This window comes from Lissotriton vulgaris, chromosome 6, assembly GCF_964263255.1.
Source record: "Lissotriton vulgaris chromosome 6, aLisVul1.2, whole genome shotgun sequence".
Taxonomy (NCBI): Eukaryota; Metazoa; Chordata; class Amphibia; order Caudata; family Salamandridae; genus Lissotriton; species Lissotriton vulgaris.
The window spans coordinates 1630098871-1630116644 of record NC_141694.1 but is presented as its reverse complement, the minus strand read 5'-3'; the positions used below and the strand labels follow the sequence as shown (position 1 = coordinate 1630116644).

General features: G+C 44.0%; 1 protein-coding gene across 1 annotated transcript in view; it reads left to right on the top strand.

Annotated features, from left to right (window-relative positions):
• DYNC2LI1 (dynein cytoplasmic 2 light intermediate chain 1) overlaps positions 1-17774 on the top strand; it is a 267996-nt gene that overhangs the window by 191462 nt on the left and 58760 nt on the right. The window contains exons 7-8 of the mRNA XM_086927800.1: positions 487-555; positions 9219-9296. Of these exons, the coding sequence (XP_086783926.1) occupies positions 487-555; positions 9219-9296 (147 nt within the window). The remainder of the gene's footprint in view (positions 1-486; positions 556-9218; positions 9297-17774) is intronic.

Here is a 17774-nt window from a genome sequence, read left to right as displayed (position 1 = left end):
ATATAGACCTTCTCAGTTGCACTGCTGCTAGACACATTATGTTTAAATCCTTCTCACCTTGCAAAGGTTCAAGTGACCTGTGTCATTCATATAATAACTACACCCTTACCTAGTACTCTTTCCCACAACTGCTACTTATTACAAATGCATATAACTTATGTATCTCACTGATGTACTGTTGATCTCTATATATGCCCAAACCCAGTTGACTACAAATATATATGTGTTAAATGTCCTATAGTTATACTGATGCAAAAGACAATTCTATAAAGCTCTTACTTGCCACTCTGTTATATATCATGTCATTTCAATTCTACCTGATGTTGTGGTGCACATTCTTTTTCCATTACCCTTTGATGTAAAGCACTCTGTGTCTCCTTGGGGTTTAGCAACGTTGTATCCAAAATAAATAATACAAATGAATGTGTCCATATTGTGTATTCCTACACTTACTTTAAATAATAGTTGTTCTATTGTTGTTGACAGGATCGTGAATTAATTGACCCATTTCCAGTATCATTGGTGATAATTGGAAGCAAATATGATATATTTCAGGTATATATACAATATTTTCGTATGGGTTTGCATGCTTAATATCTTTCTATAGACATTTCTAGGAAAGATGTGTATGTTTGTTTCTTCTTCTTGTGTTCCTCTATCGTTAACTATTGTTTCGGACAGTCTTAGCTGTCTGACAGAACTTTTTTCATAAAGACAAATAATTCATAAAGTATGCATAGAGCTGGGATTTGGAAGTGGAAGTTGGAAGCGTCATCTACATATTTTACCAACTCCCAGGACACCCATTTGGTGATTAGAGTGTCAGACATTGAGAGTCATGGCAAATTAACTCCTTACCTCCGAGCACATCTTGGGAAGGTGCTAGCATTGACAGGCAATGGAGCCTCTCTGCACCACAGCTGCTGCGTGTTCCATACCGGTCTATCAGGAAGATCCTGTGTGTGGTGGAAATGGTGAGACTGATGACAACAACATAGCCCTGCACACTCCTTCTGACAAAAGATGACTTCAGCAGTTGGTATAGACAATAACGCAGCCCTGCACACTGCTGCCAACAGAAGGTGACTTCAGCAGCTAGTATAGCCAGTGACGCAGCCCTGCACACTCCTGGTGGCAGAAGGTGACTTCAGCATCTGTTATAGACAGCGATGTAGCCCTGCACACTCTTGCCGACAGAGGTGACTTCAGCAGCTGGTATATACATCAACGCAGCTCTGCATACTCCTGACGACAGAAGGTATCTTCAGCAATTGGTATAAACATCAATGCAGCCCTGCACACTCCTGCTGACAAAAGGTGACTTCAGCAGCTGGTATAGCTAACGATGCAGTCGTACACACTCCTGCAGACATGAGGTATCTTCAGCAGTTGGTAAATACATCAATGCAGCCCTTCTCACTCTTGCCAACAGAAGGTGACTTGAGCAGGTGATATAGACAACATCCCAGGCCTGCACACTCTTGCCGACAGAAGGTGACCTCAGCAGCTGGTATATCCAATGACCCAGCCCCACACACTCCTTCCAACAGAAGGTGACTTCGGCAGCTGGTATAGACAACAACGCAGCCCTGTACACACCTTCTGACAGAAGGTGAATTCAGTCCATAACAAGTTTTATTACTTTTTTCCAGTACATCAAGGCTTGACCGTCCCTCCCATGAATGCATAGACATAAATGCCACAAGTCTCGATTGTACTAGTAATTCATAATCAATCAAATCAAGTACAAACATGGCACTGCCCCCCAGAGCCCGTATATCATCTGCATATAGAGACACATATACTGTACAAAAAATATTTTGACCCATTCTTACAAAGCAGACCCATATGGTTGTACCACCAGTTCAATCAAAGCTGTATTAGGTTGCACAGGTGTTAATATTATACCTCTAAAATCTGCCCAACTGCCAAATCTTTTCATGTTTCTGGGGGCTGCCCCTCATCTTTAAAATCGCAATCTCCAACCCCATGCATCTGTCCATGGCCTTCTTCCAAATTCCGACTAAAGGTGGGGACTCTGCCTTCTAGATCTGGGCTATATCCCGCTTAGCCAAGGTAAGCCCCAAAAACAGTAAATAATGCTTATATCGATTTCCCTCATCACCTCTGTACTGTGCAGAAGGATCAGTTTGGGATTGAGAGGGATTTCCCACAACAGAACTCGAACTCCGGATCGTGTGGAGGAAGATCCCTGCCTCCACACCACATCATAGACACTTGGGGGATGATAACACACTCATCCGCTATAGACAGTTTCTAGTACATTAGCCCCTATGCAGATACTTGAATTGAATCAGACGGGGGCGAGAGGAAATGTCCACACCATATGGGCCGTCAGTGTCTCTGTCTAGTCATCATCGCCTAAGTTCTCCAGGTCCCCCACCAAGTCGACCGCAGGATCACCAAAGTAGTGGGTTTAAGCGTAATCAGGGTCTGGTATATTTGTCTGATCTTATGGGCACCCAAGTCCCCCATCAACAGCCTACCCTCCAGTGAGCTAAACTCGGGCAATCCCTGAAGGTTCTGTATATGTGAAAGTATAGCATGATGGAATTGTAAGTATTTGTAAAACTGACTGCGATGGAGTTGATATTCTTCCTGTAATTGTTGGATAGATTTCAAAACAGTACTCTTCGTTATATCACCTAATGTGGAAAGTCAGATTGCATCCCAATCCCAAAACCCCAGTAGTGCAGACACCTGCAGAAGAAAAAGCCTGTGCCACAACGGGGTCCCCCTGTCACTTTCCCCCAACAGCCCAACCGTTTAGTAGTCTGTCTCCATACTCGTAAGACCACATGGGTCGCTGGGGGAAGATGATCCATCCCTCTATGACTGTAAAGGAAGTCAAGAAGCGACTGGCTGCCCATCTCCCACCTTTCTACGACATAAGCCGGATCCTCTTAGTCACTGTACCACCAGTCGTTAACATTGAGTAGATGAGAAGCAAAATAATATGACTGTATGTCAGCCTTGGCAATTCGCTTGTAGCATGTGGACTGAACACAGGTCTGGAGAGGTACATGGACAACTCCCTCCCCTCCCCCCTACACACACACAGGAAGTGATTTAAGGACGGCATTCACCCGACTGAACCACGTACCCGGAATATCATAGGGATAATTGTGGAGCCGATACAGCATTCACTACAGCATTCGCAGCAGGCATATCATCTTGAAGATGGCCAACAACGACAAGGCAACGGGCCCACACTCTCACCCCCTCTCAAACCCTAGACAACAAGGGACCAATATTGTGGAGCCACGAGGTGACCGGATCAGGGGATATATAGACCCCCTGTTATCCACAGCACGCGACAAGTATGATGCCCACACTAACTCATGCTGGACACCTCTCACTGAAAAAATGACTGACTTTTTCCAATTCATATGGAACCCTGATGTTGCACTGAAGACCTGCATAATCTCTGCGGGCTGGAAAAGGCGGGATCCATGAGAAAAAACAGGACATCATCCGCATATAACCCAATCCTGTGGGCTACCTCTGCAGACTACTCGAAGGCCCTCACCAGGGAATCTCACCGCACCCAGACAGCCAGCTGCTCCACAGCAGGGGGGAATAACAGACACCCCTGTCTAGTGCCCCTATATAAAGGAATGGGATCAAAGATTGCGCCCACCACCCGATCAGATGCAGACAAGTCAGTATATAAGAGACAGTCATAGGAGAAGAATCGTGTAACTGTAGGAGGGCAAACAAATAATCCTAACTAATTCAATCAATGGCCTTGTAGATGTCAGACAACACAGTGGCTGCCAGCCTCTCCAGGCAAGACACCTTTGCCAATACATTGTGGACACGATAAAAATTATCACGGGTAGACCGCCGCAGCACAAACCGGCCGGATCAGGATGGACCAGTTCGGAAGTATAGTTTATAATTCGATGGGTCAATACTTTAGTTAGCAACTTCACTTCAACATTGAGGCACAAAATTTGCAGATAAAAGAATGGTTCTTCTGGAGGACAGCCCGGCTTGTGGAAGACCACAATCTCTGCATGTTGCCAGTCTGGTCGAAGAATCGCCATATCAGAGCACTCCTGAATCACACCCAGCAAGTGTTTCCCCAACTCTGGCATATATGCCTTCAGGAACTCGCAAGGGAACCCATTAGGTCCCGGAGTCCTACCCGAACGAAGGCCTGCCAACTCCCCCAACAAGTCTTTCTCTGTAATCGGTTTGTCAAACTGTTTACGAACAGCGTCCGGACAAGAGTCGGGGATGCACGGTACGCACAAATTTGATAATTTGGTCGAAAGTCAGGACATCTCTTCTGGCATAAAGAGTTCTATAATACGTAGTAAAGGGTCTGAGATCCATCACGGCGCCTAGACTTTAATGTGCCATTTATGTCGAGACTTGTCACCCCACAGATAGATCCGACTCTGTGCCGTCTGCCAGGCCTGCCTATCTTGGTCTAAGAGCAGCTGTTGTAATTGTTTCTGGGTTAAGAGAAGTTGGTGCTAGGCAGTCGCCCCACCATCCCCACAAGCCCTGCCCTCCAAAACCTGCAGCTGAGCCTTCAGCTCCACTATCTTATCTGTTTAAAGACGTCGTCCTCCGGCGCAAAAGCTGATGTCTACCTCTGTATTGGGGATTTTAAAGCCTTCCACAGGACATTCCTAAATGAAGGCGTATAAACATTTAGGGAGAGGTATTCAACCACCAACTGATGATGCAGCAACTTATATGATGGTTTGCGCAGGTGCCATGGTGACATGTGCCACTGAAATGGGGCCTTTGCTGGATGATAAGCCCCCCATGCATCCGCCCCATCCCAAGGAAGACGGAGGTGCAATTTATATTCTCAAGTTTCCGATGCACACCCGCCGTTCAGCATCTATCTATCTCCAGGACATCATTCCAGTCCCCACACACCACAGATAATCCCTCCGATAACTCTTCCGAGAGGCATAGAATTCTGTCCATAAATGCCTGACCCAGCGGAGCGGGGTGTATACACTGCCCAGAAAGAGTGACTCCCCATAAAGTGTTCCCCTCACTACCGTGTATCTCCGACCCGTATCCATCCATACCTTGGTCAACCTAAAGGGAACCCTGCGGTGAAAAAGAATTACTGTGCCCCTTGAGCCCTGAGTGAAATGCCTGGTTGAAATGCCTGGTTGAAACCAAAGCGTGCCAGGCATGGTGCCCTCGATCCCATCAAGTGAGTCTCTTGTAACATAAATATGTCTGTCTCCAATCTCTTAGCCTGTTTAAGGACTGCACCACGCTTGAATTTATTCATTATCCCCATAACATAGCATGTAGTAATGTGAACACCACCCACCCGGCTAGCTATGTCATTTACAGCCATCTATAGTCAAGTAGGGAACCGTACAGGGCCCGAATATCTGAGATTCATGATTTACCTCTTTCTGGGCCAATTTGAAACACAAAAACCAACTCCCAGAACCAATATAGCCTCCCCATCCCATTACCTTGGGAAACCAGAAGTATCTTCTGGTGGGTACCCCACCAAGACCACTACAGGGGCCCAGAGGAGACCTCACCAATGAATCCCCAAACTCTTATCCCCCTAAACATTTACCCTGGAAAGTTTCAGTAAACATTCTTCCAGGGGAGCAGTCAGACCTGTAAAGCCCACTGAAAAGTAAAGGACCAATGTCCACCGCCTTGGCAGTGAGGGCAGAAGCCTAAGTAATAATCAAAAGGTAGCAACCATCACTTCAAAGACTCATGCTGTATACTAATGTTCGTCTCCATGACTTTGTATTCACCAGTTAGAGCAAGATCTAGAACGACGTTTCCCAGTAGATTTCTTGTCACAATTCCGTCCATCACTCTGAGAGGCGTCAGACTCTATGAGTGGAGGCGTATGGGGCCACACACATATTGTTACATCTGTCCATGTAAAGATCGCCTCAGGTTTGTCAAAGAACAGAGTCTGTGAATTCTAGACAACCCCCATTCGTGCAGCGTATAACAGCATATATTGTATGCGCAATTCTCCCATTCTGTGCTTCGCCGCCACCAAGTGTTGACGACGTTGAACAATCCGAGCATAGTCTGGAAATATCATGATTACATGAGAGTCATACATGAGTTTATCTTTACCTCTGGCATGTTTAAGGATGGCATCTCTGTCTAGGTAATTTAGAAGCTTAGCTATCACAGCCTGAGGCCACATACCTGGGGGGGGGCTTTCTCACCAGCACCCTTTGCGCCCTCTCAACAACAAAACAAGGGGACAGGGAGCCCTCAGGTACAACGGACTGCAGCCACTAGGATAGAAATGCCTCCATTGATGAGCCCTCACACCCCTCTGGGAGCCTCACAAAATGCAAGTTGTTCCGGCGGGTGCTGCACTCTACATCTTCTACCTGTACCGCTAATTATTTGGTCACTACAGATAGTTTATTGACTGTTTGATGAAGGGATGTCATAGTATCCTCAATAGTCGATACTCTGGTCTCTGATTCTGTTATGCGATCTGCCGCAATATGGTAAATTCGAAGCCCACAGCCCCAATCTTTGTATCTAGCATGTTGTGCAACTGTGTAATGGCCGCTAATAGTGCAGCATTGTCTGGAACTGACCCAGCAGTCTGCGTATTTATGTATTGATCCATGGTGCTCTGTTTTGTTAGTGGAGCGGATGATCTGTTTTTAGTCATGTTGCCTTGTAATGGGGACCCCTGGCCCGGTAGACCCCATTGGCTACACACAAATTCCTCAGCGGAGGATCCGAGCAGCCGCAGCTGCACAGGATTGTTGGGCCACAGAACCCACGCCAACAATATTCACTCAAAGTTTCTGTGCCACTGATTAAACTCACTAGACCAGTCCGGGGTCACAAGTCTAACTGGATCCCACACGCCGGACGTCCAGCAAAACAATCACCTTGCTACGTACCCCCGGCCGGGTCTGGGTCACTCAATCCGTTGGCCAGCGGCAATTTCCGGACCTCCGTCTCCCACACTACAGGCCTTTATGGGGCCTAAGGATGACCACGCCAGCTGCTGCCTCCTCCATACGCAGCTGAGAGCCTGGGGCACCACCACTCAGCGCCTGAGCTGGCTCATCATGCGAGTCCGGGAGGGACAGCCGTATCACATCACGGCTCCTCTCATTCTCTGCCGCCACCACACTGGCCCAGCTTTCAGCCTCCTAGCCGTTGATTCCACAGCTACTCCTGGACGGGGAGGGGGTGGTAGGTGCACCAGGGCTTTTTTATTTTTAATGATTTGATAGCATTATCTATTTTTACTGTCTAGAATGGTTTATTAAGGGATGTTTGATCCACTTCCGTAAGCCAGGGGTGATTTATATTCTTAAGGTAATTCTCGCAGTCTGAAGGGTTTGGGTGCTGGGGTAGAATATAGAGTTCTTTATAATACTGGTCAAGGCAGCTTGCAATCTCTTTGGATACAGTTTCGATTTTAACTCATTTGCTTTTGATTGCATTGATCGAGGCACTCTGCCTTTCACTTTTAGGTAGTTGTTGACAAGAAACTTCCTGCCCTTGTTGAATTTGCACAATTTTGTTGCTTTATAAGTGTTTAGCCATGAATATGCCCTCTCGCTTATTCGTTTATTTTATTGGTATTTAGGCGTTTTGAGTTTGCCTAAGTTTGCCTAATTTTTGTGTCGAGTGTTTAGAAATAAGTTGGCGCTCGAGCTGTTTGACCTTAATTTCAAGTTCAGAGTTTTGTTGGGGGGTTTATTTATGTTGATAATAATACTGATCATTTTGCCACTGAGAGTGGCTTTCATAGCTTCCCAGTGGGTTTCGTCTGGAAATGTAGTCTTTTTAAAATAGTTTACAATTGTAGATCTTATTTCTACCCCCTAAAAGGGATCGTTTAGAAGTGTGTTATTGAGGTGCCAGAGTCTCTCAGAATTTTGGGAGTTAGTGATCTTGATATCTACTGACGTGCAGGCCTGATCAGATATAATGATAGATTTGATCTTCGTATTCAAGCATGAAGGAGTACGTTAGTGGTTGGTAAGTATATATTCTCGAGTTAGAGTTATTGGGGTTTGAGTAGAAAGTGAACTCACTACCTGTTGGGTTAAAAAGCCTCCAGATGTCGGTGAAGTTGTGTGGTGCCAAGTTTTTTCTTTTGTGTGTGTGATTTCCCTGGCTTAAGTTTACAGGGTGATAATCTACCCAGTACTAGGTCCATTGGGAGGCTAAAGTCTCTGCCTACTAGGATCCTAGAGCCGTTTGGGATTTCATGTAGCCATTTGTTCAGGTCTACCCAAAAGGTGGGGCAATCAGCAGTGAACGCATATAGGTTGACGATAAAGAGTTCCTGCTTGTCTTTGATGAATTGTGAGATGGCCCATCTACCTTATGCATCGTTTGTGGTTTTGATTACTTTAATACCTGTGGATCAGCAAAATAAATTCAAAAGCTCTTTTGAATGTATTGCTGAAATCACTATTCTCAAAACAATGTTCATGAATTTCAAATAAAAGAAATAAGAGATATTTCCTATATGAAAAAGTTGTTGTGTTCTTAATTTTTAGTTTTTGACTCTATATATAGAGCATTTGTTTGAAGTTTGGTTCTGCTCTTTATTTATATAGGCCAAACCTAGCCAAAGGTCACTGAGTAATAGGAGGGGAACGTGGGTTGTGGACGGTTAATGCATTGTGATGTAACGTTTTTTAAAGAGTTTAGTCTTCAACTCTTTCCTCAACTGGAGCAGCTTTCTGGCGATTCTGATGAATACGGGGATGCTGTTCCAGATCCTGGGTGCATGGATGGGAAATGCCTGTTCTCTTGTTCCACGCTCCTTTTAAAATGTTAGGTTTTTAAATATCTTCTGATGTCTCCCTGATATTATGTGGTAATAGACAGACAAAAGAAGCCTTAATAATGCATATGTACCCTAAACAAGTATCTCAGCCTTCCTTTGTCACTTTAGGCTGTAATGTTATTTTTTCAACACATAATTGAAGGATTGGTGATATGAGTTGCACAATTATCGAAAAAGCTCAAATTCAAATAGCCTTCATGTCATCTCTAGTTATGGCTAAGTGGAAATATACATCAACAGTTATGTAGGGGAGTGCAAATGTATGTGCAATTTCTTGTTCGGTTAGGAGTTAGCCATTGTGCGAATTTTGAATACGATTCACGTTATTGGCTTTTACACGTTTGTGCCCAGAAAACTAGTAATATATCTTTACTCCACATCCATTTAGGATTTTGAATCAGAGAAGAGGAAAATAATATGCAAGACCCTTCGGTTTGTTTCACATTATTATGGAGCATCATTAATGGTTTGTACGGTTATTCTTTCGTTGTTTCAAACATTGTTTATTGAATGATAGCTGAGACTGGCTGTATTCAGTACTGGTAACGTAAAGGCGTATCAAATTGATAATTTACGTGCAGAATTTATATTTTTTTTTCCCAATTTGTGAACACTCCACAATTGAAAGATCTTGAAACATTTCACCGTGCCTGCTTGCATATATTTTGGCACTTCTATGAAACGGTGGTAGCTCCTTATATGAAAGAAAGTGAATACTATTTTGTTGGTGTAACATTCATGTGCTCCAAGTAATAGTCACTGAATTCATAGAAGTATTGTGCTTTAGTTTGATTTGTTAGTCAACGTCTGCTTACGAGCGTCTGCAATAGTTTGTGGAAGAAGATTCTGGAATCTTCCAAACAGAGCTGGGTCCAAAGAATATGTTTAATACCTCATTGCTTTCACTATTTTACCCAGAGCAGTCACGCACTGACAATGATTATCACCCGAGAACCTACAACTCTTTTTATATAATTAGCAAACAATATGCTTTCTTCCATCAAACGTAATTCAGACATGGTGCCCTTGTAAATGGAATCATTAGTCAAGAATGGGTCATTACTACAGTTATTAATGGTTGGGTTGAATTGAATCAATCGAAGTTATAACAATCCCCATATTGGGTGAAAAAGACTGACCAACTGATTTATTTTAGTATTTATTGGACATGACTTCTTTTGCAGGGTTATCCCAAACCTTTTGCCTTCTTCCTCCTATTTTTTCAGACCTGTTTTTGTTGGCTTCAGGACTTTGGGCACTTTACCACTGCTAACCACTGCTAAAGTGCATATTCTCTCTGTCTAAAATGTATTGCTGATTAGTTTATCTATGATTGGCATATTTGATTTACTGATAAGTCCCTAGTAAGGTGCACCATGTGTGCCCAGGGCCTGTAAATCAAATGTTACTAGTAAGACCGCAGCACTGATTGTGCCACCCACATGAGTAGCCCTGCAAACATGTCTCATACCTGCCAATGAAGTGTCTGTGTGTGCAGTTTTAAACTACCATTTCGACTTGGCAAGTGCACCCGCTTGCGAGATCCAAACCTTCCCTTTTATTACAAGGAACTCACCTCTAAGGAAGGCCAAAGGCAGCCCCATGGGCAGGTTGCAGTGTATTTAAAATGTAGGTCATGTACTGGTGGACTTTGCATGTCCTAATAGTGAAATACTGCTAATTTCGTTGTTTGCTATTGCAAGGGCTATCTCTCCTATAGGGTAACATGGGGATTGCCTTGAAATATCTTTTAAGTGTAATTTCCCATTGGGAACAAATAGTGATTTGGGGGTCTCTGAACTCGCTATTTAAAGATACATCTTTTGGTGAAGTTGGTTTTAAATTGCGTCTTCAAGGCATTTGAGACATTTGAGGTGAGCAGATCTAGAATGTCACTGGTGTTGAGAGTGCTCTATACAAGAGCTGCTTTCCATCTAAACATGAGAACTACCCAGAGTTCTCTGCTTCTTTTTTGCATAATTTTTGTGTCACTCTATGCCTAAAAAGGTTATTGTTTTGACTTACACTGGGTGCTCCCTTGTGTTTGGACAAAGCTATACCTCTCTGAAGAGCTCTTAGTAGAGCGAACAACTGTGCCAGGGGTTGCCTTTGTTGCTCATTTTAGGTTGGCTTGGTTGGTATTTTACCAATTCAAAGCTGTAATACTGTGCCTGGAGTGGTAAATGGCTTTTGTCATTTTACAGCTCGGCATAGACAGCACTGTGCTAGCACTATGCTTAAAGACTTTGCTGTACAAATGGCAAAAGATGTTGTCCCTTTCTATCTCGGTGTGGATGGCGCTGTGGTAATCCTATGCTTAAAGACTTTGATAGAAAAGCAGACATTTGAGATGAGCAGATCTAGAGTGTCGCTGGTGTTGAGAGTGCTCTACGCAGGAGCTGCTTTCTACCTAAACTTGAGAACTACCCAGAGTTCTCTTCTTCTTTTTTGCATAATTTATGTCACTCTATGCCTGAAAGGGTATTGTTTTGATATATATATATATATATATACATATACATATACACACACACACACACACACACATCACCAAGAGGAGTGTAGACAACGGCTCCTAGCGAGGGGTTATGACAACCGGAAGTTACTTTCAAGCATGACAAAAGCTAATGGAATAGATCGTCAAGAACTTCTTAATCCCCTTAGATCTAATCTCAAGGCCTCTCTCAATGAGGGAAATGAAACCAACACCATACGTCTCATAACTGGCTACAGCCGTCAGGCAAAGGAAATTACAAGAATAATAAAACGCGAATGGCCCATTATTCTAACCGACAATGTCCTTAAGGACATTATGCCACATTCCCCCACGATTACATTTAGAAGGGCATATGCAATGCGCAATGACTTGGTTAGCAGTAGCCCGGAGACACCTTTGGACAATTGGTTATCTCCCCGTAAGGGATTTTTTCGTTGTATTAGTTGTCGTGCTTGCAAGTTCGGTGTAAACACCAGATCTTGTCTGACACCAATCGACACAAAACCAACAATGCTTAAATCCCACTATACATGCCGCACGGAGTTGGCGGTGTATGTATTAAAATGTAGTTGTGACCTCATTTATGTGGGAAGCACAAAGGGAGCAGTCTATTTGCGCATTCTCCAACACTTGAGGGCAATAGTGAATGCGGACCCCACGTACCCGGTCGCTCGACATTTCCAACAGGTACATAAACAGAATTTAAACCATCTTAAGTACTTTGTTGTCGATGCGATCGTACCGAGCAAAAAAGGTGGGGATAATGAAAAGCGTTTACGCCAATTAGAGTCCAAGTACATTGTCATGTTAAATAGCAAACACCCGGGGGGGTTGAACACAGGGGAGGACCTTCGCAATTTCCTGTAGATACATGCAGCCTAAAAAAACCCTATATGATTGGCTGTGTGAGCCTGGTTATCTGTAAATGGGAAAAGCACATATTGAACAAAGTTAACCCCATTACAATGTTATGTTCTAGACGCATGGTACACAACTCAGGGTGATCTTGAATCATCGCATTCTTTGAGGTTTGCTTACCAGTACCCAGAGCCATATATATGATGATAAAATAAAAATGGGCAGTAAGAGTTCTTGAAATGAGCGAATCATTAATCTTAATTATTGCAGCACAATATTTGCACGTATCTTACACTTTATTATTAAGGCTCTCATGATATTTATATGAGATGCACCTTTTTTAGCCTTCACTCATGCATGGAGTGTCGAATAAGGAACTATACTTCCATCCTTAAGGTCATTTGATGTTGGGTTTATCTGTAATTAAGATTGATTGTCTGAAACAATAGGGAATATAGGAGGAGGTCTTGATCATTTTGACCACACTATTATTGTAATGCCCTATATCTCATGAACCATTATGAGAGTTCACGAACATTTTTGTCCCGGGGTACCTGATGGTACAGTATATAGGTGGGACTAGCTCCATGGCTAATTTCATGAGAACACAGAGCATATATACACTCTTGCATATCATGGCTTTTTTGTATTTGTACAGATAGTACCCAACGCTCTCTATGTTTCAACATAATGACTAATGCTCAAACACGTATCGCAATAAGGTTTAGTGCAATAAAATAGAGCATTGTTTTTATTTGCAATTACGAACTACTGCACCCAAAAATGATTCGTGCGATTTGATTAGTTTGCAGATAATCAAGTATTTGTACTGATAGTAATTCATATGTATTTACGAATGGCAAACTGACTATCGCTATGTATGAATTTTACAATGGGGTAACCTTGTGACAACGAGTATAATATTTACATTTTGGCACATATAACGCGTGTTGCATTAGCATTCTGAAAATCTGTAATGCTTTGTAATGGTTTGAAATATTAGAAACATCTGAATAACAAAATGCATTAATGCACTGTAGTACTTTTGATGTGATGGAAAGGGAATACATTCATTGTATATCATTGGCCATTTCAATATGGCGCCCATGAAATGGGATTGGAAGGAGACTTGAAATGTTAGTCCGTTTTTAATGTTTATCATTGCCTGGAAAGGCGCAAATTTTGAATGTGTTCCAACCCTTTATATTTACGACCTCCACATTATCCCCTCATCACTGAGCAAGGACGCATGTCCGAAACACGCCTGATGACTGGCACCACCACCACCATTATATGGACGGCTGCAGCTGGCGACTCGTTGGAGTTATATATATATATCCAATACTCTGTCACCTGTTACCACGCTCTGGAATCTCACCAGCCAGGATACAAAGTACACGGACCAATTCGGTGATTTCTTGTTTATTTATCTAGTGCAGGTAGTCTCATGACGTTTCGGCTTGTTCACATGACAATGTTCTCGTAGTGGATTGGACCTTTTAAAGTGTCAGTGATAGGTTCATTGTCGTCACATGAGAGGGCTATGCATGGACATAAACAAAATACTGGGTTTCAGGGTAAGTGCAATATATGACAATGTTATTCAGATGCTGAAATTGAATTACGATAAAATACCGAATTAAGCAACACTTAACCATTCAGATTGTACAGAACATGTCAACTTGAGGAACATTGTAGGGAAAAACAAAGTGTCATAGTTAACACCTTGGCTGCTAAGGGTTTTCCCGCTGGGTGCTGATCATTTACGAACCCCATTGTTTGTGACAAGGTCAACTCGTCATAAGCACAGGGCAGGTAAAGCCCATGACGAGTTGACCTTGTCACTAGCATGGAAGTGGTTAAATACCAAATGTTTTAAATGACTATAAACATACATAAATATAATATTTCATGTTTCAATTCTTCTGGGTATAATGCTATTGATTAAAGTGCCATTATGATCATTGTCTATTGCTGTGTATTTGATCTATAAAGATATAAAGAGCAAGTGCAAGACCATTGATGTGCAAATATCGCCTTTTGTGCAAAAACATGTGCAAAAATATGCTTAAGTGCAAATCTATCTCTCCTCATTATATTTAGGATGTAATCAATGTTAAGATCAAAAATAAAATTTAAATCACAGCACAATATGTAAATTTCTTCAATCAATGCAAATCTTCTGTTGTCTTCACACATTTAAATTCATCAGTAAAATTGACCGCAAAGAAGATTGTATCAATTTCGATAATCCCAGAAACAGAAGTATTGGTAAAATATTTAAATATAAAATTTGAAAATGTCTAAACCACAATGTTATCTCAAAACCCTTTAAAACCTTTAAAACCTAGTAACAAGTTCATAATATGTACATGCATTGTGAAATAAGTGATCTAAATATGTTAAAGGGAAAACTGAATCGACTGATCGTGCATTAGGACCCGTACAGTGTGCCCAGTCCCTAACGTGCCCAAAAGTGAATATGATCAATGTAACTAAAAAGTAGCAGTACAAACAGTTCTTCATATCAGGGTTCCCAAACATGTTTCCAACTTCCTAATCCTCTAATAGGTATTCCCAGCCGGGTAGTATCTATTAATGAGGCATACAAAAGGGAAGCCTAATATCCAAATGTTCAATTATCAAGGCTTTCACAGTAAACATGTATATAAATCCTCCGTTACATTGAGACCCCCAGGGCTCTTGGTATTGAGTAACAAGATATATTTTGTTTCCAGTTTTCTTAATTTGGCCTCTCTGTCCCCTCCCCTTCTACTGGCATTTACTGTGTCAATCACCTAATATTTCAGGGTAGCATTGTTGCTTTGATGGTGTTCCCTGAAACGCCGGGCCACTGGATAGGTGTTGTCGCCATTGGTGATTGCACGTAAATTTTGGAGGATACGTTTGTGGACAGCATGTTTGGTGCTGCCCACGTATCTTAATATATATATATATATATATATGTTATGTTATGTTACTGGCATTTATTGTGCGCACAACTGCTCCAGCGAAGGAGCGTCCCGGCGCCTGACAAGGAAGCCACACAACATAACTGAAGAGATGGACATTAGGAAGGGAGAAGACTACGGGAACAGAAGAGTCTTGACAGCCCTACGGAATAAAAGCAGGTCAGCGAGGGTCCGGGTTTCAAATGGAAGGGCATTCCACAAAGCAGCAGCACGCACCCGAAAGGAGCGTCCCCCAGCTCGGCTGCGTTTGAAACGTGGGACTGCTGCTAATTCACGGTCAGAAGAACGTAAAAAACACCCTGGAATGTAGGGACACAAAAGGTTATGAAGGATCTGGGCAGAGGGACCTTTTAAGATCTTAAAGGACATACAAAGCACCTTAAAGTGGATCCTCTGCCTAATGGGTAGCCAATGAAGAGCACGCAAGGTGTGGGAAGCAGGACAGAACCTAGGAAGGCCTACAACTGCTCTGGCAGCTGCATTTTGCACTCGCTGGAGACGGGTGAACTCGGCCTGGTTTAACCGTATAAAAAGGGAGCTGGCATAATCAAGCCGAGACAACACCGTCGCCTGTACCACAAGTTGAGGGGTCGCGGCGTCAAAAAATTTGAGTGCAGGTCTCAAATTACGCAAGATGCCAAAGCAGCAAGCCGCAATCCTTTTAGTGTGGCATACAAAACTAAGAGTAGGGTCCAACCACACCCCAAGATTTTTTATCTCCGAGACCGGAGTGGGGGTGGGACCCAGCTCAGGGGGCCACCATGTATCGCCCCAGAGTTCCGTCTGTTTGCCAAAGACCATAATCTCTGTTTTTTGGGCATTCAGTTGGAGACAGTTGGACGTCATCCAACTGGCCACCGCCCGTAGTCCGTCCCGGAATCTTGGGGCCTCCACCCCAGAATCCCCGCTGATCGTGACCGCTAGCTGAGTATCGTCCGCGTATGACACCATGGTTATACCGCAGTGCTTTACGACCTCAGCCAGCGGCCTCGCGTAAATATTGAACAACGTGGAACTCAGCGAGGATCCCTGCGGGACCCCAAGCGTCGGAGGATGGAATTTGGACTGATGGGGCGGGACAGCCACACAGAAAGAACGGTCCGCCAGAAACGATCGTAACCACTGCAATGCGGTGCCAGTCACGCCTGCCTCCTCAAGGTGCTGCAGGAGGATCCCATGCGAGACGGTGTCAAAGGCGGCGCTCAGATCTAATAAAACAAGCGCCGCCGTTTGACCCGCATCGAGCACCGCCCGCAAATGCTCAACCATGAATAGGAGTGCTGTCTCCGTACTGTGGCCAGCTCGAAATCCATTCTGTGTATCATCCAGAACGTTAGTGCGCAAGAGATGGTCAGAAAGGGCGATGTTGACATGCGCCTCCGCGACTTTAGCGGGCCACGGGAGAAGCGATATCGGGCGGTAGTTCTCCGATTTACTGGGATCGAGGGATGGCTTCTTTAATATGGGCATTACTACTGCCTGCTTCCACTTCAAAGGTACCAGGCCTGACGTAAACGAGATGTTAATCAGATCGCAAACTGGCAGGAGATTAGAGGGTGTCAAGTCTCTAAACATTGCTGGCTTGAGCGGGTCTGCCGGGGACCCGACTTAACTTGAAGGGCCAAAGTCTTAAAAATCTCCGGTGTAAGGCAGGGGAAAGAATCTAGGACCACCTGTCTGGGAAGACTATGCAGCCCGGCGCCTGTATACACGGCCGTGGGAAAGGCTCTGAACCTTCTCCAGAAAAAAGGCCGCCAGCGTTTCACAGTGAGTGTTAGAGCCAATAACGTCCACAGAGGGCTGTTTAGCCACAAGGTCCTTGAGAGCTTTAAAAATGGTTTTGGATGGATTCAGACTGTTGCGGAATTCCAGGGCATAGAATGCTGCCCGGGCTCTGCAGACAGCTCGATGATAAGACTTGACGGTAGCCATATAAAAGGCTTTTTTACTGTTGTCATATGTTTTCCGCCAGTCTCTCTCTGCGCGTCTGCAAGAGCTTTTCAACGCACGCAGTGTACCATCATACCAAGGACTTGAGTCACGCGATCCACACTTGCTCGATGTCATTGGAATAAGGGAGTCAAGGGCTCTGGTAACCCATTCGCAAAAACGGTCATAGCCAGATTAGCCCAGTGGGTCTTCGGAAAGAAGACGGTGGAGGTCTTCCAGTTTTAATTTACTCCAACGACGTCTGAGCAGGACTCGCGTCGAGGGCTTAAAAGGAGACTCTGGCAGTGGACATTGGATAGTCACCAGCGAGTGGTCTGTCCAAGACATGGGAAGAGGGGAGGCCACCCTTACCGCTGCTAAATTTGAGAAAAAGGGGTCCAGAATATGTCCACCAACATGGGTGGGTTCCGAGACCGATTGAAGCAGTTGAAGGGCCTCAAGATTGGCCACAATACCACTCACTGCAGGCAGAGCCAGGGTGTCAAAATGGAGATTCAGGTCTCCTAGAATAGAAAAATTAGCACACCCTACTGCCAGCGAACTAATGGCATCAGGGAGAGCCTCCCTAAATGCCACATCACTGCCCGGTGGACGATAAATTAGCCGGCCTGAGAAGGTAAAATGGGGTGTAACAGAGACCTTAAACAGGGCGCTTTCGCAGCCCGCG